The sequence below is a fragment of the Bombus pascuorum genome, chromosome 8, assembly GCF_905332965.1.
Source record: "Bombus pascuorum chromosome 8, iyBomPasc1.1, whole genome shotgun sequence".
Taxonomy (NCBI): Eukaryota; Metazoa; Arthropoda; class Insecta; order Hymenoptera; family Apidae; genus Bombus; species Bombus pascuorum.
The window spans coordinates 1,654,638-1,676,909 of record NC_083495.1 but is presented as its reverse complement, the minus strand read 5'-3'; the positions used below and the strand labels follow the sequence as shown (position 1 = coordinate 1,676,909).

General features: G+C 31.6%; 7 protein-coding genes across 11 annotated transcripts; 4 read left to right on the top strand and 3 right to left on the bottom strand.

Annotated features, from left to right (window-relative positions):
* The first annotated feature begins 30 nt into the window (after positions 1–30).
* On the top strand, positions 31–2,322 carry LOC132910208 (elongin-C). 2 transcript variants are annotated; one of them, XM_060965782.1, is made up of 5 exons: positions 31–171; positions 607–667; positions 864–932; positions 1,105–1,298; positions 1,366–2,322. In XM_060965782.1, exons 2-5 carry the CDS (start codon positions 635–637, stop codon positions 1,505–1,507), a joined length of 438 nt encoding a protein of 145 aa, XP_060821765.1. In that variant the 5' UTR covers positions 31–171; positions 607–634; the 3' UTR covers positions 1,508–2,322. The 2 variants fall into 2 exon arrangements, with proteins under 2 accessions (XP_060821765.1, XP_060821767.1); XM_060965784.1 differs by lacking the exon at positions 864–932.
* Positions 2,323–2,366: 44 nt separating this feature from the next.
* Positions 2,367–3,069, bottom strand: LOC132910207 (biogenesis of lysosome-related organelles complex 1 subunit 2). Its single transcript, XM_060965781.1, has one exon. It carries the CDS (start codon positions 2,949–2,951, stop codon positions 2,457–2,459), a length of 495 nt encoding a protein of 164 aa, XP_060821764.1. The 5' UTR covers positions 2,952–3,069; the 3' UTR covers positions 2,367–2,456.
* A 108-nt stretch (positions 3,070–3,177) lies between these two features.
* LOC132910196 (UDP-glucose 4-epimerase-like) lies at positions 3,178–7,241 on the bottom strand. Its single transcript, XM_060965764.1, has 7 exons — positions 6,968–7,241; positions 5,126–5,294; positions 4,657–4,775; positions 4,297–4,587; positions 4,043–4,223; positions 3,638–3,922; positions 3,178–3,490 (listed from the first exon to the last, which is right to left on the bottom strand). The coding sequence occupies exons 1-7, from the start codon at positions 7,100–7,102 to the stop codon at positions 3,438–3,440; spliced, it is 1,233 nt and encodes a 410-aa protein (XP_060821747.1). The 5' UTR covers positions 7,103–7,241; the 3' UTR covers positions 3,178–3,437.
* Positions 7,242–7,487: 246 nt separating this feature from the next.
* LOC132910195 (coiled-coil domain-containing protein 85C) lies at positions 7,488–10,500 on the top strand. Of its 3 annotated transcripts, none has more exons than XM_060965762.1 (5): positions 7,488–8,156; positions 8,229–8,926; positions 9,415–9,787; positions 9,879–10,144; positions 10,225–10,500. In XM_060965762.1, the coding sequence occupies exons 2-5, from the start codon at positions 8,369–8,371 to the stop codon at positions 10,267–10,269; spliced, it is 1,242 nt and encodes a 413-aa protein (XP_060821745.1). In that variant the 5' UTR covers positions 7,488–8,156; positions 8,229–8,368; the 3' UTR covers positions 10,270–10,500. The 3 variants fall into 3 exon arrangements, with proteins under 3 accessions (XP_060821745.1, XP_060821744.1, XP_060821746.1); XM_060965761.1 differs by having other exon boundaries at positions 7,488–8,161; XM_060965763.1 differs by having other exon boundaries at positions 7,488–8,381; positions 8,517–8,926.
* A 703-nt stretch (positions 10,501–11,203) lies between these two features.
* LOC132910194 (potassium channel subfamily K member 13-like) lies at positions 11,204–13,364 on the top strand. Its single transcript, XM_060965760.1, has 5 exons — positions 11,204–11,332; positions 11,489–11,681; positions 12,185–12,259; positions 12,345–12,747; positions 12,816–13,364. Exons 1-5 carry the CDS (start codon positions 11,204–11,206, stop codon positions 13,288–13,290), a joined length of 1,275 nt encoding a protein of 424 aa, XP_060821743.1. The 3' UTR covers positions 13,291–13,364.
* Positions 13,365–13,490: 126 nt separating this feature from the next.
* On the bottom strand, positions 13,491–19,022 carry LOC132910185 (PR domain zinc finger protein 10-like). Of its 2 annotated transcripts, none has more exons than XM_060965740.1 (12): positions 18,821–19,022; positions 18,410–18,623; positions 17,933–18,335; positions 17,518–17,850; positions 17,122–17,448; positions 16,835–17,044; positions 16,270–16,773; positions 15,921–16,185; positions 15,704–15,845; positions 15,442–15,630; positions 15,174–15,365; positions 13,491–15,098 (listed from the first exon to the last, which is right to left on the bottom strand). In XM_060965740.1, the coding sequence occupies exons 2-12, from the start codon at positions 18,575–18,577 to the stop codon at positions 14,823–14,825; spliced, it is 3,009 nt and encodes a 1,002-aa protein (XP_060821723.1). In that variant the 5' UTR covers positions 18,578–18,623; positions 18,821–19,022; the 3' UTR covers positions 13,491–14,822. The 2 variants fall into 2 exon arrangements, with proteins under 2 accessions (XP_060821723.1, XP_060821725.1); XM_060965742.1 differs by having other exon boundaries at positions 18,410–18,620.
* A 528-nt stretch (positions 19,023–19,550) lies between these two features.
* LOC132910189 (trichohyalin-like) lies at positions 19,551–22,222 on the top strand. The gene is made up of 5 exons (XM_060965750.1): positions 19,551–19,756; positions 19,825–20,023; positions 20,092–20,903; positions 21,117–21,315; positions 21,492–22,222. The coding sequence occupies exons 1-5, from the start codon at positions 19,551–19,553 to the stop codon at positions 22,134–22,136; spliced, it is 2,061 nt and encodes a 686-aa protein (XP_060821733.1). The 3' UTR covers positions 22,137–22,222.
* Positions 22,223–22,272: the final 50 nt, after the last annotated feature.

Here is a 22,272-nt window from a genome sequence, read left to right as displayed (position 1 = left end):
GTAGAATAAATAAAACTAAAGATTGAAGATGGAGAAGTAGTTTAGAATCTCTAGTTTCGATTTATCGATAACTATGTATCAGCAGCGGCCATATTAATTCTCAGTGCGTTTATTAAGAAACTTTGTTGTGATCAAAAAGTCTGAATTTGTACAATTTTCTTTTTCATCGAGGTATGTACGATTAATTGTTCTGAAGTGAAATGCGATGATAAATCTTTTCGTTCCGAAGATATAATTGCGAATGTAATGTATGGCCTGAATACTATAACAATGACTTATTTTTTATTTTATATTTGATTCTTCTTTGATGTCAATTTTTTAATGTACTCTTGATAATATATTCTTTATGTTACTGGCTCATCATATTGAGCTTGAAATGAAATATTATGCTACAATAAACAATTCACTTTTATTCTTTGTATAAACTGATGCAGTAAAAACCTTAACCTAAATAAATATGTTTTATAGATTATAACAAATTACATTCCATTGTAAACGAAGATAGATATCAGTTTAAAAGAAAATGTTCTGAAGTATATATTCTATTTTTTATATGAAAGTAACTAATTAATTATTTAATATTAGCTAATAATTTACTGTTCTTAGGAGGATAAACATCTTATAAAATACAAACATGTCAAATGATGTGAACACCCAAATTGATAAGGTATGTTTTATTCAAAATATTATGCATGCCAAATTTTTTTATGACAGTTGGGATATGTGAAGTGTATTTGAAAGAAATGTATGTGCTGTTACAATTGGGCTGCTATCATAACTGCTAGATTAATTCTTCTAATTGGAAAACAGGAAATTTGTGGTAAACAATTTGTTGATTAATGCTAATTTTTCTTTGGATCAAGCCCAATGAGGAAGAAAATATCGATAAAGCAGAAGAAGAAGAAGGCACTTCATCTATTGATCTGCATGCGGTACCTATTTCTGCAAATTAAAATTTTGCTGCTTAATGATCTTTTTATGTTTTTTATATTCCTTGCCTTTTGTTACTAACAGTAGGGTAGTTGTACGGTAGTTAAAATACTAACTACGTCATATAAATATGAATATACAGCATAATGTGCAAGTAATGGGATAAACTTTTAGCAAGAAAGTGGACTTGTATATGGAGGTTGTGAAGGACCAAATGCAATGTATGTAAAACTTGTCAGCAGTGATGGACATGAGTTTATTGTTAAACGTGAACATGCTTTAACTAGTGGAACAATAAAAGCTATGCTAAGTGGCCCTGGACAATTCGCAGAAAATGAAGCTAATGAAGTAAATTTTCGAGAAATTCCGTAAGTATCTTTTAATTCTGCCTTTAATAAAACTTAATTATATTCTTAATTAAATTTTTGTTTACAGATCTCATGTATTGCAAAAAGTTTGCATGTATTTTACTTACAAAGTACGCTATACAAATAGTAGCACAGAAATACCAGAATTCCCTATTGCACCTGAAATTGCATTAGAATTATTGATGGCTGGAAATTTCCTAGATTGTTAAATGTCACAAATAATGTCAATAACAAGCAATTCAACTGTGAGGCATAACAAAATTGTTGATTATAATTTTGATTTAAAAAAAGAATTTAATATTATGATACTTTTTAAAAGAGATTCATACTTTATATTTCACAGCATGGTTATTGTTTTAATAATAAATAATTTTAATTGATTAAATTGATTAATGATGTTTAATTTACATAAATATAAACAACATAAATTTTAAAAATTAACACATTCAATATTAAATATTCAAAATAAAATAAGAATTTCGATTAGTAAATGATATAAATATGCTGCATGTATTACTTGATTACTTGATATTTCAGTAATACAATCAATTATTATCTAAGCAAAATTTTTATTGGAAAATGACATGCTGTTGTAATATTAAAAATACATCCATGCCTGTCTGATATACATTTATAAAAACAGATTTATATTATATACAATTCGAGTAAATTTCAATCTATAGATTGTATACTAATGGAGATTTTTATTTTTGAAAACATTATGTATTGATATATTCTAGTTATATTTTTTGTTATATATAAGAATATTTATTTTTGGCTTCTATTTATGTTACAAATTACTTCATATTTATTACTTTTTAGCAACTTCTATAATTGGATCTTATATTTTCCATATAGAAAATAACACATAGATTCATAGGTAGAATAAAATATAATTAGAAATATATTATGTGATATAATGTAAGAAAAAGAACACACAACACATTTTTACAAAACCTTCATAAAGAAATGTATGTGTGTAAGACTGTATTCTAGTATAATTAATTACAAAAACAAAAATTAATGGTTGTTCTTTCTTATTACTTACTTTTATCATAACAGAAAATATAATCTTAATTCTATTAATATATTTCTTATTTGGACAATAAATAATACAATGTTCGAATTAACATGTTTTTAGCTTAATCTATTACAGTTCTACTTGCTTTTTGTATCTTTTTCAATGTCCTTAAATTTTGCTTCTAATCGTTTTGAATATGCTGCCAATTTATATGCAGCTTGTTCTAGTTTAGTTACACTATCATCAATTTCATTGATGTTATCTAAAATTGGTTGCAATTTTTTATATTTCTCGTTTAAAGAATCCAAAGATTGAGCTACACTAGACGATATTGTTTTTAGTTCGGTATATTTCGCAATAGTTTCTTTGTTTAATCGTTCCAGTAAACGATAATCAGCATGAGTGGAAGTAAGTTCCTCTTGTAAATATTCACCAGTTTTTTGAAACATCGTATTAGCTAAACGACTAAGATTTGGATCATGTGGGTCCAATGCTTCGAAGCTACTTGTGCTTGTCGAAAGCGTAGTTCCACGTTTTGGCGATCCACACCTTGAGTTGTGATCTGCTGAATTTTCCATAAAAGATTGTTCAATTTGAACGTCTTCTTTTAACGAATCTTTGACGGATGTCATTGTCACAATAAATAATTATTTTTCTAACAAAGAATAGTATGTATATAACCTCCCTTACGTCAAAAAAACGTATAATTCCCCCGACGTAAGTCAGTATGGAGAATTAGCTATTGCATTGCGCTACCTATCATCTCCTAATCAAAACATTACTATCGGTAATATAGTAATTGCACTTGCCGATTACCAATAAATCGTTTATTGTGATAAGTAATGTATTTCTGAAATATTTTAACATTTCAATACATATTATTTTATTAATAGGAAGTCATTTTACAATTATAGGAATATATGTATATTCTATGGCACAATAATTTATGTTTATGTTTATATAAATAATTTTTATACCACATTTACTTTTGACTTTGGTTTAGACTTTGGTAATCAGGCACCACCATGGCTTATGTTTAAAATAATTAGATATGTAAATGAAATGTTCTACTTAAAATATTTGATATTTTTTCATAACAGATATTTCAACAATTATTATTAGCATTTATAACCATTTGGATTATTTTGTTGCCACTTCCACGTATCTAAACCTATAACAACAACAATAATAGTAATAATAATAATAGTAATAATAATAATAATAATAATAATAGTACATTAAAGTAATTAATTATAAAATATTTATTAATTACTGCATAAGCAATTGTTTTTAATGTATTAGTGAAAAAATAACTTACACATATCATCTATGTTTTTAGTAGCTTGCCAATTTAGTTCTTTGTTCGCTAAACTAGCATCTGCATAACTAGCAGATATATCTCCACTTCTGCGTTCAACTATCTTATATGGTATTTTTTGTCCTGATGCTTTTTCAAATGCTCGTATGACTTCTAATACAGAATACCCTTTTCCAGTACCTAAATTAAACACTTTAAATCCAGTAGAGTTACGAACTTTTTGGTAAATCATTGCTTTTACATGACCTACAGCTAAATCTGTAATGTGAATATAATCTCGTACACCTACAAATTAATTATTAATTACCATAAGTGGTTTTAATATGTATAAAGTAGTTACCTATGCCATACTAACATAAATATTCACATAAATATTATATAAATATTTTGGTCTTTTCTACCTACCTGTTCCATCATGAGTATCATAGTCATTGCCATAAACATATAAAAATTCCCTTTTGCCTACAGATACTTGAGCAATGTATGGCATTAAATTATTTGGCACTCCATTAGGATCTTCTCCAATTTGTCCAGAAGAATGAGCTCCAACTGGATTAAAATATCTCAAAGATATAACAGACCATTCCTGAAAACTTTTAATAATAAATATATAATTGCATTTTAATTGAAAAAACCAAAGATGTAGACAAATTTGACACCTTATCTGAAGTACACAAATCTTTCAAAATTTCTTCAACCATATATTTTGTTTTTCCATAAGGATTGGTACAATCACCAGTTTTCATATTCTCAACTAATGGTAACTTTTCAGGGACACCATAAACTGTAGCACTACTTGAATAAATCAAACGCTTTACATTAAAGTCTCTCATAACTTTTAATAAGTTTAATGTCCCACAAACATTTGTCTTATAATATTCTAATGGCTTTTCGCAAGATTCACCCACTGCTTTTAATGCAGCAAAATGTATGACAGAATGAAACTCATGCTAAAATAAAATTACTTTAATTATTCACTTTCATGACCCATTTATATTTAATAATATTTGTAATCATACCTTCTTAAATACATCCTTTAATTCATTCCAATTGGTTACATCACATTGAATAAATGTAACTGTTTTATTTGTTAATTTTTCTACTCTTAGTAGACATTCTGGTTTTATATTATCATTACCTATATACAAAAATGGCAAATATGTATTATATATCATTATATTAAATCATCTTTATTAAAATCCACTTAAAAGAAAACAGAAATGTATATTACTAATATTAATTATATAGTTATAAATATACAAAAAATATTACACATCCTATACTTGTTATCACCATTACATCTTATACTATGTTATATGTACATTATCATTAACTCCCTTAAATACTATTAATAAACTATATTACCCAATTAATAATTTGATAAATCATTATTTTTATATTAACTAATACTATAAAACATTACCTATTGTTTCATAGCAATAGTTAAGAAATAATCATTATTCTTTAACTTGATTCATTATTTCTCACCTTTATAAGCATTACTAAAGTTGTCTATAACCACCACCTCAAAATTTGCTTGCAATAGTTCCAATACTGTGTGAGAACCAATGTACCCAGCACCCCCTGTTACCAATACATTCCAGGATTTGTTTGCCATAATGTCACTCTGCTTTTCTGTTATTTTTAATGCATTATTCTACAATTATAATGCTTCTAATATATTAGAATAAATCTATCATTCACACATATAGAACCAAATATATGTTAATGGGATTAGATATAAAACAACAATATTGTTTCACTAATTAGTCATTTTTAAACAGTTTATCATTAATTCATCTTCAATTTATTCATAATCAAGATGTGATGTTAGGTACGAAAATCTATATCTATTCCATATCATATATTTAAATCTATTTCCAACTCACACAATTTATCTGAAATATTTATCCAAAAATACTGTATATACAAATATATACAATTCATATAAGCAAAAAGAAACTTTAGCGTGATATTTTATATACGCAAAAATTACATATTTCTATGTAATTTATACCATAAAAAAAATAGCATCATACCTTACTTCGTGACACGTAAGCAATTAACCTCACTTCCCAATCTCAGAGTGCCGAAGTTTAAAGTAATATAAGCACGGTAAGAAATTGTTTTGTTTGCTAAAGCTGGCTAAAGTTATATAATAGTAGATCATTATGAACCTTTGTTTGTGTTTATAAAGTATTAAATATTAGTTAATATTTAACATTCCTAACATCGACCAGGAACCAGCAGATTTAATTCTGAGATTCGTCAATTTCTTTGGTAAATTGTTATTTAATATATACTACAATTTTAATATTCATTTCTGTCATACGTATAAAGTGTTGACATTTTACGGTGTCTACAATGCCTTTATCACTGATTCAATAATCAGCGTTATAACGTGTATTATAAGTATTTTGTTTAGGAACAGCAAAAGTCAGCAAAGATCTTATAATGAATTCAACAAAAAGAATAAATAATACATAACTATAATCTATTTTAGAAAAATTTCTCTGTAAAATATATAAAACCTATTACTGAGTTGCTGGTATTGCATAATTCTTAGTTCAATAATCCAAAGATCACTATTTAGAAGAAGATAATTACGCGAAAAATAATTCCCTCAGTCAGACTCTATAATCACCCCATATACTGCCCCTTACCACCCAATCATCTTCTCTCCCAAAAATATGTTAATCGTCATATTCTTTATTTTATAAACAAAATTCACATAATTATAAATGTATAGACACAATTAAATTTTAAATAAAGAAATTAATTAATAGTTTCACCAGGTTTTTCCATGTTTGTTCAAAACCTAAGCTGAAAAATGTGATTCCTGAGATGGATTACTTTCAATTGATTTCCTGAAACTAATAAAAAATAATCGAAAAATGAATTTTTTTCGATTCAATTAATTTATGCAAACACATCAAAAACTACTCGTTAGCACACATGGACATAAATAAGAAAACGTACTACTGACCATCCGCAGACGCTCATGGCATGCATACGCATGATGTACATGCCTTAGTTACGAAAAAGCATCCCCCATAACAGCGAGAACTTTACGAATTTATGAGCACACGAAGTGGAATTTATTGTTGTATAACAATATAATGTTGATAATATGCATTTTGCTGACAGTGTAATTTATGTTCTATGACGAATACAAAAAGACTGTAGTTAGCATCAGAATGGCTTCTTGTTTATTATGTCTTTAATTATAATTTGTTTAATATTAGCATATATGTATATGTATACAGGCAATTGTATACGTTAAATTATCATAGAATTTGAGTAAGTAATCGGATATTATCTTTTACTTACTTTCCTCTTATAATGGAAGAATCTCATTTTAAAATGAAGGGATGAATGAAGGCTTTGAGAAATCTCTGCACCGAACAGATTCTCATACACTTTAAGACGCTGTTCCTTTCTAAGTACTTCCCACAAGTAAAACATGCTGTTAACTCCCCTCTTCAAGGAAGAAGTTGGCCCAATCAGAGGTTGCCTCCACGTTCCCGCGCCTAAACCTTAAAGCCTTGGCGTCGTTCGCAATCATTTCTTAAATCGTAAGTCTGCGATCGTAGCCATATTGTTGGTACGCGATTTTCACGCGATTTTCGCTCAAGATTGTTATCATTGATCTCTGGTATCGGTAAATAAGATAAAGTGCCGCTATTTAATGAGATTGTGTGGTTTAACGCAAATACACTTCCGCAAACTGGCATTTATGAAACATAATTCAATAGGGATATGAGTAGCGTAACGTTGGGCAATTAAATTATTATATTTTTTTCCGGATATTAGGAACCATTGAGTATATGTGAAAGAAGAAAAGAGAGAGAGAGAGAAATAATTACAACAACACGTAGTAAGTTAAATCAATTAACAATCCAGAGAGATGTGTAAGAAAGTTTATCTCTGTCGTTGTACGGTGCGGTGTGGCCACGGACGACAAGGTTTCACTGGAATGCCCCACTCGATGTTACGGCACTGCACCTTGTGAAATGCGGCGGCCCCGCAGCGAGAAAAACGGGGGCCCGGCTGAGCGCATTAGCTCTCGGGAGTGCAATATCGCTAGTATGCTCAGGATTTCGTAACGAAAATAAGTGTCCATGCGGCCAATATTTATCCTATTCTTTCGCAAAACTATGCTTTCGTGCTTTAATCCGATTGTTAACAGCTGGAACGTGAGCATACCACGCGATCGTTCGGAGTTACGGCATAAACCGAGGACGTCGACTTTTTAATACCGAGACGAAGCCAAGGTTGTTCGCGAACACGAATACGATTCGTTCGATGTGTTCCGATAATTTAATTCTAAAAATCTTGTCAGGATTGTTCGAATTCTCGTAATTACAATTTGATTAAAAGTGGTAATGTTGCACTGAACGACAAGGCGTGTAAAATATTGAATAAAAGGGAAGTTTAAAGAAATTTATAAGGTGACAGTGATACGAAGAGAAATCTTAGGAAGAAAAAGAAAAGGAAAAGGGGAGAAGTTTGGTAGACGGTAAGGTAAGACCCGCGGAGGCAAGACACATATCGCGTGGGCCACCTCTTAAGTAGTATATCCGATCTGAAGAGAGAGTAGGAGAGCAAGAGAAAGAGAGACCATATAGCGACCCAGATTTTAGCGGGTCGAACGAGGCAGGTCGACACGAAGAAGTCACGGTGGACTTTCTGAAATGGGACACAGCGCAGCCTGGAGCTAAATTAGCCGCGATGTCCAATAAGAGTAAGTCCCAGCCGCAGCAGCAGCAGCATCCTTCGCACGTGATCAAGTCGACAGTGGAGCAAGTGCCACCGCGATATCAGCCACCACCGCAGCCAACCAGCGGTATCCTCAAGAATCATCCTCATTTTGGTACAGGCCCTTCTGTGCCAACCTCGGTGTCTACCACTGGTCAAGGTCCCGTAGCGACCTTGAATCATCAACCCGTTCAATCACGACCTGTGCCGCAACAGAAGGATGTACAGAGTAAATATTCACCGAGGATAGAGCATCGACATCATCCTCAAGGCGGAAACACTTTGACTGCATCCGTCCCTAAAACACAGCCTCATAGCTACCTTCAGGCCAAGGTCGGCCAAGGTCAGTACCTGCCACCTAACGGTCAATATCCCACGGTAAACACTGCACAGACACCGCCGCTTAGACAAAGGATCACCGACGACGAGTTTCTAAGGCTCGGTCCTGTGGAGATGCTCAAATTTGTTCGGAAGACCGAGAGCGATATCGCAAGGCTCGCCGCCGAGCAGAATCGACAGATACAAAGCTTGGTGAGTTTCACTAGTTTCTCACCTGTTTTTTAATCAAATAGATTTAATCTTACGTAGTATAATAAGCGAAAGTTTGTACGTCGATCAGAGGAAGAATAAACGAGAGGAAGAGTAAAAGTAATAATTGTAACCTTCTTTTCTACTAACGCCACGGTATCTTTGTTTTATTATTTCGTTTCGCGAAGAAGATACGATTACCGATTTTAAGAACATCACACGGAAGTTCTTGAGGTTCTTTTAGGTCACACACGGGTCGGGTCCACCATCGTAATTTGAACCAGTCACGCACATATGAGTCCGGCCGTAAACAATCTCCATTATGATCGAATTCTTCTTCGTTAAAAAATTATTACTCAAGAATAAATGCATATTTTAGAAACTTTGAATTGTTCATAAAATTTATTTTTATCCTATATCTAATTAGGTAGGAATTCAATTTATGATAAAAATGCGTGCGAATATCGGTGACTCACGCATTCCTATTTCAGCTTAGCGAGCTTCGGGCACTGAAAGAAGCAAACCAAAGATTAAGCGATGATAATCAAGAGCTGCGAGATCTTTGTTGCTTTCTGGACGATGATCGACAGAAGGGTCGAAAGTTAGCGAGGGAATGGCAAAGATTTGGAAGATATACGGCGAGTGTTATGCGTCAGGAAGTATCCGCTTATCAGAATAAATTGCGTCAATTGGACAACAAACAGCAAGAGTTAATCAAAGATAATTTAGAGCTAAAGGAACTTTGCCTTTATTTGGATGAAGAGAGAGGAGGTGGTCAAAGAGATGATGGAGATGGTTCAAGTTCAAGTACGAATGCCGAAGAAACCGCGCCCCCGAGACCAAGGCATGCATCTACGTTTAATGGTACAGTTATCACGTTTGTTACGTTGATTCTTGACAGAAGATATACTTTTATGCAAATAATTTTCATCAATTTTTCAAATTTGTATTGCAGACCAAACTATGCAGTACGTAAGGAGTTTAGAACAACGGGTAAAGCAGCTCGAAGAAGATAAGAGCCTTTTACAAGCAAGAGCGCAGGGTTGGGAAGTACCACCTGGTGAAACCTGGGAAAATCAAAACAGCCCAGGCGAAAATCCTCACATAGGAGGTCGACCAGAAGCAGTGGTACGAGCTCTTCAGGTTCTCGAAGTTAGAGAACAATTAGAAAGAGAAGGCGGTCACGACGGAGAAAAGGCCTTGGTTAGAGAAATGTGCAATGTAAGTTGGTATTTGGACATAAGGTTCCATTTCGGGAGAAACTAAAAATTAACTGTGTTATTAATATGTGTTCTACGTAGGTTGTTTGGCGGAAATTGGAAGAAGGTCCACAAACGAGGCATTGATAATTGTATTGTAAGCGCGATTAATTAAACTATAGTGTAGCTGTTGCGAAATCTGTTAATTCAGATATTTAATAGTATTATAGTGTTTAATGCGAATGTTATGAATTTTACGCATGTACCTACAACTATTTTGATGTAAGAATCAATGTGCCTAGTTTACAGTATTTATATGAACATTGTAGAGTCGTTAGGTTGCCTACATAAATTAAGAAACTTTATTTTTATTATAAATTTACGATGATTTATTTTTGACTATCCCAAAAATCCCATCCTTTAAAAACTACTAAACGGCTGGTTTGTAACATATAGTGTTATTTGAAAAAAAAAAAATTGATAACACGACATAAATGTTGCGTATTTAAGGATACAATTCGAAGAATTACGGAGACCACGAAATAATCATGTACAAAGTTTACGCTACATCCTTATGCGCAAGAGACCCATTTATAGAGTGACTTGGTTTTTATCTTTAGTCAAAGAACCTTCCTTTCGTAGGATTTTTTCACTAGCGATATATGCTACTGCCTTATATTTTCTGCAACAAAGTTTTATAAATCATGTAGCCCTGCAATTTTACAATATAAAATTACGTAACATACAATATTGTACATCTATCAAATAATACGACCAAACTTTTGCAACATGTCATCTGAATAAAATTTTCATATGCCAAATGCTAACACTGTATTAAAGCAAATACAGGTAATTAACAAAATAAATATAAAGAAGTAATTGAATTACAAATATACCTTGAAGAATCATAAAATTCTGAGTCGCGATAAATTTTAAGTGATGTATCTTGATAATGTTCGTTGACAATGCATCTGCGGATTTTCTTGGATGTTCGTCGCTGAGTTTGCGCCAACCCAGATGAAAGGCAAAAGTGGGGATTGCAACCAGTCTCTTCTATTTGGAGAGATGAGAATTGTCGGTGATGTGTCTCCCTAGTTGCCTCGGAGAGGACAACGCAAGATTCATCCTTCATTTCGCCGCCCTGACAATGTACATGTTAGCCGGCGCTGCAATCTTTCAACAACTAGAAGCTGATCTTGAAGTGCAACAGGTATGAAACCATTTTTTATCTTTTGGTTGTTATTTTTTATCTACGTTTTAAATTGCCTTTTTAGTCTGGGTTGTTGTTTTATTACTATTTTTTCATTTAAATAAATATCGAAGTAAAATTTAATACTTGTATGTTAAACTTCTGCTCATTATATAGACTGCAGAATTTTGGCGCGTTTATCATAGTTTTCGAAAGTATCATTTGCAAGGTAGTCCAATTGCTCTCCAAAGACTAGATGAGTTATTATATGCATATGGAAACGCTTCATTCTCCGGTGTCATCAACAAGAGCCGACGATGGGATTTTCTTGGCAGCTTTCACTTCGTGGGTACCATAGTTTCTACAATTGGTAAGAAATATATCATGGCCTATTTGGAACTCTAAACATTTCATCTTATAGTTTATCTGAACCGTAATAATAGGTCACTGGAACGCTAGACACATATGCTGGTCTTTATCTCAGTTATACTTTTTTTCCAGTTGTATTCTTTTTCGAAAGACTGTAGACACGAGTGTATCAGTAATTGCGAAATAATTTACCATATTCGCCCTATATATTTTGTTTGCATGTTCGATTATTTTCCTATTCACTATTCACTTAAAACTCAATTTATTGACGACTGTATTATCGCATCATAACTTGGTCATAAAAGCATTGAATAAAGGGGTAAGGGTCGTCGTCCGCAGCACACATAAGAATGTGCCGGTGAATTCCAGAATGTTAATATCTTGCGACCTAGTCTTGCAGTTATCCTCTTCAGTACTGTGTAATCAGTACTTTGTATTACGTTTGTATATATTCATTTCAGTTTCAAAATAGATTATGGATGTTATTATTAATTTGTTTTTCAGGATATGGAAATACCACACCGCAAACGAGAGCGGGTAAGGTAGTTGCTGTTCTGTATGGCTTTCTTGGTTGTTCCGGTAATACAATAGTTTAACCATTAAAGATAAATGTTATTACGCACATTTATCTATAATTTTTCTCATTATCTTTTTTATAACACAGGCGGAATTTTATTCTTCAACTTGTTTCTTGAAAGGATCATCACTTTCCTTGCTTGGATTTTGAGAATGATACATATCCATCGTTTAAAAAGGCATATTCGGAAAAATTCATCAATATCTCGACGTTCATTCGGATCGTCCAAGAATGAAAAATTTTTACCAGACATACTTGAAGATGATGACGATCATTTAGATGTCGATGAATGGAAACCAAGCGTATATTGGGTTATGCTATTTTTATTATTAGTGTGTTGTGTGATAGCTTGCTGCGCTGCAGCGGTTTACGTTCAATTCGAACATTGGGAATACTTCGACGCTCTTTACTTTTGTTTTGTTAGTTTCGCAACTATTGGTTTCGGAGACTTCGTTAGTACACAAAACTCGTATTATCCTTACATTAATTGGTACGTCCCACGAAATCTTGTTCAATAATATACACTGCAGTACTGATACATAATTTCTTCGTACACAGGTATCGTTTCATTAACTTTATATTTTTGCTGATTGGTTGCTGTTGCACATACTCCCTATTGAACGTGACATCGATTATAATAAAACAAGGATTAAATTGCATCATACAAAAAATACAATGCAGAAATCAGGAAATGGCCGCATCACATTTACCAAAGAGGAAATATTCCTTGTCTACGATTTATTTTTCAAAAAGAAGAGGAACGAGGATAGCAGCAAGAGATTCGTTTAAATCAGATTACTCGGAAATTCCAAGAAGAATGTCTGGAGAACTGATTTCTATGCAAGATTTTTTCTCAGCGAACAAGGTTTCTTTGGCGGTAATGCAAAAAGAATTGTATGAAATGGCTCAATCACAAAAAGGGGCTAGTGTGGGTACGATCGCATCTAATGCCGTTGTTCTTAAGTCCGATGCAGTTGGCCCTCTGGCCATCGTTACTGAAAAGTTTAAAAACAAAATGTCAAGAATGAAGTAAAACGATTTCAAGCTATGAAAAAAAATAAATTTATTGAGTACTTTTTTTCTAATTGTTAATATGAACTCACTCGATGTCTCACAGTATTAACTAGTAATACAATAGTTTTAAATAAAGAGAAAAATATAAGGTATTCTTATATCATGTCAAGTAAAGAATTATAGGATCCGATTTTGCGGTACAATAAATCGTACATAGACCAGTCATCGGGAAACTTTATTTAAGTCACGTTACAATACAGTTCTCCATGTACTCAACAACATTAACAAACATGCATTCTTTTGTCTTTGTTTTTCCAAAATATTTATCATATTATGCACATATAATGCATGTAAAACAAATTTTTAATTCTCTTGCCAATTTATGATATATGAAATTACATTTAGAAAATTATGGTTTGAAATGCTAATAGTATTTCGCTGTTATAATTTGATAAACTAGCGAAGTGCATATGGATAATTTGCAACGCTATCAATTTTATATGCATCATAAAATCACAAAGACAAAAGTTTTCTTGTCTAGGTAACTATTAATACCTTCAATTTCAATCAGATATTTCAATTCGATGAGTATGATGGATGCAAAAATTGTCACACTAAACTTCCTTAGTGAAATTAGTAACTCTGAAAAGTTCGCGCGAAAAAAAAATCCGATTGATCGAAAATCTAGACTGGAAACACAGATATCTTTTTCTAAACGAGAATCGGTAGTAATTATGACAGAATGTTATAAATTACGAGAAAGAGTAAAAGTGATCGGGCGATTCTTTATAGACTACAACATTTTGTGTAATCTACAGACAATTGTTTTATCATCAAAGTCAGATGTAACATGTAGACACTACGATCAGGTCTATAAAAAAAAATCACATAGTATAGACGAGATTACACTGATCTAAGATTCATCGAATTTTCCAAATTTCAGCTGCGTTTAAATTTCACTTTAAACTTGAAGCTCAAATTCGATCACTCTAACACCCATAATTGAATCACATCGAATTGAAGCTTTTTCGAAATTTTAAAAGAAACTACTAGAGTTAATGTCAGTGATGTACCAACAATAAGAGGACTTGTTCTACCTGTTTACGCTCTGTACTCATAATACCTTGAGCAAAGACCTCAATAACTAACATGTTTCCCATTGTGTTTAAGTCTCAAGTCTCCATGTTTGTGTTTCCCATTGTGTGTTAACATTTAAATCTTCTTCCATGTTTTCGCCCTGGAGCTCGAAGTATTCGTAAAATAGTGCGTACTCCGTTTCAACAAATTTATTCAAGATTACGACCGAATTACGGTCATGACATCATGTCAACCATACAATCAACAAAATAGCGTTCAGTGTTTCGCACCAACGCTAACCAAGCTGTGCTCCAAATACTTTCCAGCGGAGAATCAATTAATCCTCCTGGGCATCAATGCCCTTATTTGGCAACAGCAGCAAAAAACACAGTGTTTCTTTACTGTGCACAAACTCATGAGATTCATATCTCATTAAATTGACAAAACCTCTCATTGAGGTTGCCACAGATCTTTTCAGCGTATGTCACGCATACGAACAAATTGTTGTCCAATTATTTCTAATCCATTGCCTATTAGATCAACATCATCAGATATTTTGATTATTCTTGGTCTAAAAAAATCTGAATTTGTTTCATACATCTGAATATAATCGGACAATACAAAGTGATCTTCAATAAGTACTGGGGGCTGATTCTGATTCTGTGGCTGTCGATTACGTGAACGCGGTACTTGATCAGCCGGTTCCATTAAATTTGAGTGTTTCTTTCGTTGATGTTGTAAAAGTTTTGCCTTATAAAAATAAATAAATTTTTTAAAAAGATTTTTAATTTGTTATAAGTAAAGCTACAGAATTTTACAACTTACTTTAGTAGCATATTGTTTATGACACCATTGACAACTCTGTGGCGTAGTAGTAATGCTACCGACAGTTTGACTAAATGTTGGATTCGGTAATTCGAAGTAATTTGACTCATTTTGTCCGTTGCTCGGCGGTACAGCAGCTCCTGGGTGAATTTTCATGATATGTGCTTTACGTTTACTGCTGCTTTTATAGACCTATAAAGCAAATAAATATAAAAATCATATGAAATAAATAGCTTAATTTATTCTGTCAATGAATATAAGTGCACACTTTATCACAATATTGACAATAATAATCTCTCGTTTGACGTAAAATTGGTAAGTTTAACTCTGGTACAGATTCTGGCGCAACATCTGGATGTCTTTTTGCCAAATGATTTACAAGCATTCCTCTTCGTTTAAAACCCACCAAACATTGGTGACATTTATAAATGAAATGACTGTAATTACTACGGTTTACCTGGTAACAATATATAAATTATACTAGTAAATATCATTCTTATTAGATAATTCTTTGAGTAAGTAAAAGATACCTTTGGAACAACTTTTTTAGTTTGTGTAACTTGCAACATTTGTTCTTCAGTCGCTGTTTGTGAATTATGTAATTTAGTCATATGTTCTTTTAATTTGTCTTTTCTCTTAAATTGTTTACCACAATTTGCGCAGTGAAATTCTCTATAAAAAAAATACACATGTTAAAATACACATTACATGATTTTGTGTACCTTATAAGTATAAATCTTACTATACCTATGATCGGAATGTTTTAGCAGATGCATCTGTAATTTATCTACTGTAGCAAATCGTTTTGCACAAATTTGACATTTGTGCTTTCTTTCACAATGATGTGCTCTAATATGTTTACGAATAACCGAATATTTGATAAATATTCTTTGGCAGTAAGGACAGCTAAATGTGCCATCTTCATTTTTATGAGTTTCAATATGATCTTTTAACATCATGCTTTGATTAAATAGTTGTCGGCACATTGGACACTCAAATACTTGTTTATTTTCTGAATAACAAAAAAAGATGGATATAAGCAACTTGAGAAACTCTTTTCCAAATAAAATTAAAATTATTTAACACAGTAAGTCACCTGTATGTGTTTTCAAGTGACAAGAGAGTGCTGAATTATTCATGAATCTTTTGAAACAAATATTACATGGCAGTGGTTTTTGGTCTTCAGCACCATGCACTAAACAGTGCTGCTGTAAACGTACTTTTGTCGCAAAACGTTTATAGCATATTGAACACTTATATGTAGACAAAGAAGTCAATCCGTTTGCTTTTTTCAAAGATAATCTCCCATGTTGTGAAATATGACTGATCAAATCTTTTTGTTTTTGAAATTGCAGTCCACATTGCGGACAAACTGTAGATTGAATTTTAGTTTGTATTTTATCAGAACTATGAACAAGAGAGTGTAAGTTAAGCAAGAGTGATTTTCGAAAAATTAGACCACAAACAGAACATTTCCATTCCTTAGAATTATTTTGTCTTGAATTTTCTTTCTCTTTCAAATTTCTTCCGCGAAATACTTTCATAAGCCGGGAATGATTATCATCTAGCCGTGACCAACTGGGTATCTGATTTTTGAGCTCTGCAATCGAAAATTGCATAAATATAAATATAAACCGAAATATTTTGTAAACCTTATATACCTTTATCATCCTTTGTTTCTTGTGTAGATTTGAGCGGTATTAAATTTCTACGTATTGCATAGTCAGTACTAGGACCAGCTTTTAATTCTTCCTTTGGTAAAATACTTCTTGTAGTCAAAAATACTATTCCATCACGTTGTTGACAAATTACCAAATTTTGTTCTTTATAAGTTAATGCAGGTCTAACAAAACGCATCCAATTTGAAGCATCTGCATTGATAATAAAATATTTTAAATTAGATATTTTTATCTTATTAAATATTATTTCTTAAATTATTAATACCTACTTTCATTTGAAACATCTACTTTTAAAAATTCTTTATTTTCAGTTTCATAGAGCAATGGCAATTCATCTCTAAATGGTGTACCATCATACGGATATAAGACACCTTCTATAGGTCCAAATTGAGTACGTTTTTGTATATAACGTTTTGCGAACACTCCATAATCTGATCCACCTGATATAATTTCAAAATTAGATAATTTATTTATAGAAAGGTATGATCCTGGCAGTGTTGCTATAGCACGAGATGGCACTGGTTGATCTGCTATTGTACATACATTATGTGTAGTGCAATTATCACCGATACACACATCATCACATTCGTCACAACCTATACAAAATATAAACTTAGTCTATCAGCACATTACTAATTAAATGAAGAAACAATAAAATTACATACATAAATTATTTTTCTCATTTATACGACGTTTGGAACGTTTCACATTCTTCTTTTCACAATCTTTTTTTTCTTCAGTAGGTATTAAAATTTCACTAATTTCCCGTTCATTAGATACAGCTGAAGAATCTGCATTATTTTCTTTATTTGAATTTTCTGCATTTGATGAAAGATGTGTAGAATCATCTACATCAAGGTTTTGTGTTTTAAATGAATTTATAACATTCATTTGGTCATCTTGCATAACAAGAAAATCTCTACTTAATGTAAAATCTGTACTCGGCATTCCTGTTAGCATTAATGGAGCTGTTGCTGATTCTAGCCCGGAATTGGTTTCTATAAATGTGTTTTATGCATATAATACATCATAATTTAAAAAATACCATACTTTTTAGGAACAATATCTTATAAAATTTACCTTGCATAAGAATCAACTCATTGCCAACACTAGACACTAGTTGTTCCTCATTTTCATTAGCAACATAGTCAGTAGAACTATCTGACTGTTGTACACTTTGTGTATCAATTGGATGAGTTAATTGAGAAACGTAATTAACATTTGTTCTTTCATTTGATTCAGTTGAGGATATTAAAGGAGAAGAAGAATCTTGTAATACAACAACAGAATTATGAAAAGGAGATGGTGGAAGTTGTACAGGAGTAGGTGAATATCTAGCAGCTGAGCTCATATTGGGGTCAAGAGGACTAACACGATGTTCAAAATCTGAAAGTGGAGACGACGGTCTAGGAGAGAAGGAAACTTGTTCATATGTTGGAAATAAACGGGAATATTCCCGTGATGGATCTTCCACATATTCCACCTAATAACAAAATAATTTCAGATATCATATATGATAAATCATCTATGAAAGCATACTTTTATAAATTTACTTACAGTTAAAAATAACAGTTTATTATTATTCATTCTTTTTTGTTGTTCACAAATTGATGAAGAGAAAGAATGATCTGTAGACCAATTTACTAAATTGTTGTACACTTTATCGATATTATTTATTTCAAAGGAATTAGTAGGGGCCCCCTTAGGAGGGCCCCTTGGATTCATTTTATTTCTTCTTGTGTATCAAAAATGTTACAACATCTGTAACCTGCTAAAAATATGCTTTGAATCTACAAGAAGCTCTATTGTTAAAGGATTAAAAAAATTAAAGACATTCGCTCTCTCTAATCGTATAATTATTACATTTGTAGGATTTTGGGATCACTGGAAAGGTACGATAATGTCTGCGATAGAGAAAAAGTAAGGATATAATGCTTGAGCTTTTGGATGTTGTAAAATAGGACTTACCATCTTTAATGTATAAGTTTTCGAAGTCGATGCACTTTTTGCCTTGTGAATTGTGATGCACCTGCTGCAGTTCGCTGGTTCGTCAACAATCGACATTATCATTTTCATAATGCTGATTGAGAACCACTGAAATGGCGGGAAATTTTCGAATTGATAGATAAAATTAACAATGCATAACTTTAAAAATAATATATTTAAAATAATGGTTTCAACAATTCCAAAATAATTTTATTTGATGTTTAGAGCTTAAATAGGAATTAACATCAAAACTTAAATTGCCCATTATTAGTACTTTTTAAATAAATATAATTTATGAAACATAAATAATTAACTTACTTGCATTCATTATGATATATTAAAGTACACTTTGTAAAAGTAATGCTAATATTGATTGATTCTCCACTGATCTATTAATAATATACACTTAACTAAAAATTATTTTATATATTGAAAGATTTCCAACAATATAGAAAACAACCATATAAGGATATTACATAAATTTTTTTTTAGCAATGTAAGGTGAAGTCGATAGTGTTTCATCATCCAACAACGTTTATTTCTAGCCCTTATTTTATGAATGGGGATGTAGACTACACGCGCGTGTATAGGAGATATCTTTCATAACTCCCTTAACAACGAAACAACAACGTGTCAACAAAAGCCTAGAATGACTTTTTAGAACAGTTTGCCGCAAACATCGCTTATTTTACTTATATATGATATAGTTATCATGGTACATATGAATGAAGTGACGAATCTAATGGATCGGATGATGAAAGTGAGCATCTTTCATCCATCAGAAAAACTTCGAATGTTGAAAGATGAAGAAAAAACGTTTCTCGATCCAAATTTAATAATGAATGCAAGACACCGCATACTGCGAGAGGACTTGTCTGCTTCATCCGTGAATGACTCCGTTTTGGCGGAAACTAGAAAGTATGATGTAGTTAAAAATAATGAAGATAAAAAATTATGAAAATTTGTTTCAAAATATTACTTCGTAGATTATTAATGCAAGAAGAAACGAAACAATTATATATGAAGAAACAAAAACGATTTTTGGAAAGAGAACTGAAAAAATTTGAGATGGAAATAAGTAAATCTCGACCTAAATTCTCGAAACCCTACACATGTACGAAGAGAAATTTTATATCCTCGGACGATGAAGATTTTTGGAGGACAACTAGGAAATTAAGGAATAAGGTCAGTATGAATTTCAAGTAATCGTAAAGTAATTATATTTTATCAGAAATATAACAAATTCTTCACAGATAACAGTTGAAGAGAAAAAAAATCAAATCAATAGCAATCGTAATGAAAGTATATACATAGATCCTATTTGTAAAAATAGCACAATAATGGAAACCGACGATTATTTGTTAAAACTCGAAAATGAAGAAAATCAGAAGGAAGGGGATAGCGAAGTACAACACATTGGAAGCATAAAAGTAACAATTACAGATAAAACTAATTCTGAAATAGAAACTCAACGCTTGTATCTTCTACGGAAATACTTCGATATTCTAAAACAAAATGCTATAGAAAAACAACGTTTCCGTGACATTAAAGTGAAAATTCAACAGAATATAGTATTAAAGATAATGAGAAAGTACTTCTATATTTGGAAAGCCTGTGTAAAAGATGCAACAAAATACATTCAGAAGCAAACAGAAGAAAAAGAAGTTTCCGAAGAACAAAAGATCGAAATGTTCATAAATACAATTATAAAACATCAGGAAGAAGTAATAAAAAAAAATCAAAAACCAAGAATTAGAAATGAAAACTTAATGGTAAAAGAATCCAACAATGCAAATATGAAGAAGAAAAGTACTTATAGTAAACGTATAATTGTCGAGCCACCAGCACAATGCCGGTTAAATGCTCAAAAACAGATAATAGAAAAGCAAAAAGCTAAATTAGCCGAACAGAGCAAGATAATCGAAGAATTAAAACTGAAACAGATGCAAGAGGCGATATTGATGGCAAATAGGGAGACAATGGACATAGCAAAAAAAGCCCTCACTAATTGTGGGCAGAGTACGAGAAGAACATTGATTCAGTTAATGCAACAAAATGGTTACAGGTAATACTGAATTTTTGGCAACTTTCTATATATATATCACTATGAATTCAAAAGATATATATAATCTATATATAACTTATATATATGTATATAATATAAAAATATTATATATATAATTAATATATTATTCATAAATAATATGTATTATTATTATCATATATTATATATATATAAAGAGATTTATAATAAATTATATATATATCTTCTTGAAAGAGACGAAATTTTAACGGTAACTCGACACCCACCGGAACCACCAAAATTTTTATTGAGAATGGAGGCGCGAGCAGAGGCTAGACGGAAAAGAGTAAAATTGGCTGAAGAGTTACGAAGACAGAAACTGGAAGAACAAAAACGAAAAGAAGAAGCCGCTAGAATGGAGGAGGAACGAAAAAAGAGAAGATTACAACAGGAGGTCAGATTATACAAGAGGTCAAAGTATATTAATGTCATATTAAGTGTCATAAACACTAATTTCACCTCGTAGTCTTTGTTATCTTTTTAAAAATACAACTCTTTATATCGATATAACCGATATAGGTTTCTTTAAATATAGATAGTATGATGAATTTTTTGTTTATTCATTGATAGGCTTTAGCAGAGGCAAGAAGATCACGAAAAGAGCAAGAACAAAATCGACAGCGGGAAATAGAAAAATTGCAAAGATTAAACAGTATAGCGGATGAATTCTATCGAAAGTATCTTCTACGACATTACATAGTGAAACCATTCGTAATGCTTATCAAAGAATTACGGATTAATACCAAAAAAGCAGAGGATTATTATAGGACAAAATTAACAAAAAAAATTTTCACGATATGGAAAAAGGAAGTAGAAATACAATACGAAATAAAAACTGAAATTGCCGAATCATCTTATCGCACAATTTTAATGTCAAGGATATTTAAAGAATGGAAACAGCAAGTGAGAGAATTAAACTTGAAATATCAAGTAGCAGTAGATTTCTATGATATGAAACTGTTAGATAAATACTTTAACTTGTGGCGGGTAACAACATTTGAACTTATAGCAAAATCTGAAGAAAAAACAAAGTTAGTTATCAAAATTTATGAAAATAAATTAAAAGTCAAGTATTTCGGCATATGGAAGAGATATCTCGTGATTGCTATAGATATTGAAAAAAGTGAAAAAAGGAAAAATGAATTACGACAGTTGGTGCAAGAAGTAATTCCTGATTTTGATCCTATACAGAGAGATGTAGCATTGGAGGATTAAAGTTCATCTATGATATTAAAATTAAAGTATAAAAGTTACATCATAGTCCTATGCCCAGGTTTATATAACACAAATGACTGTTATTCATTTTACATTATGTTGCATAGGAAAAATGTAAATATTTATCATAGCTAAT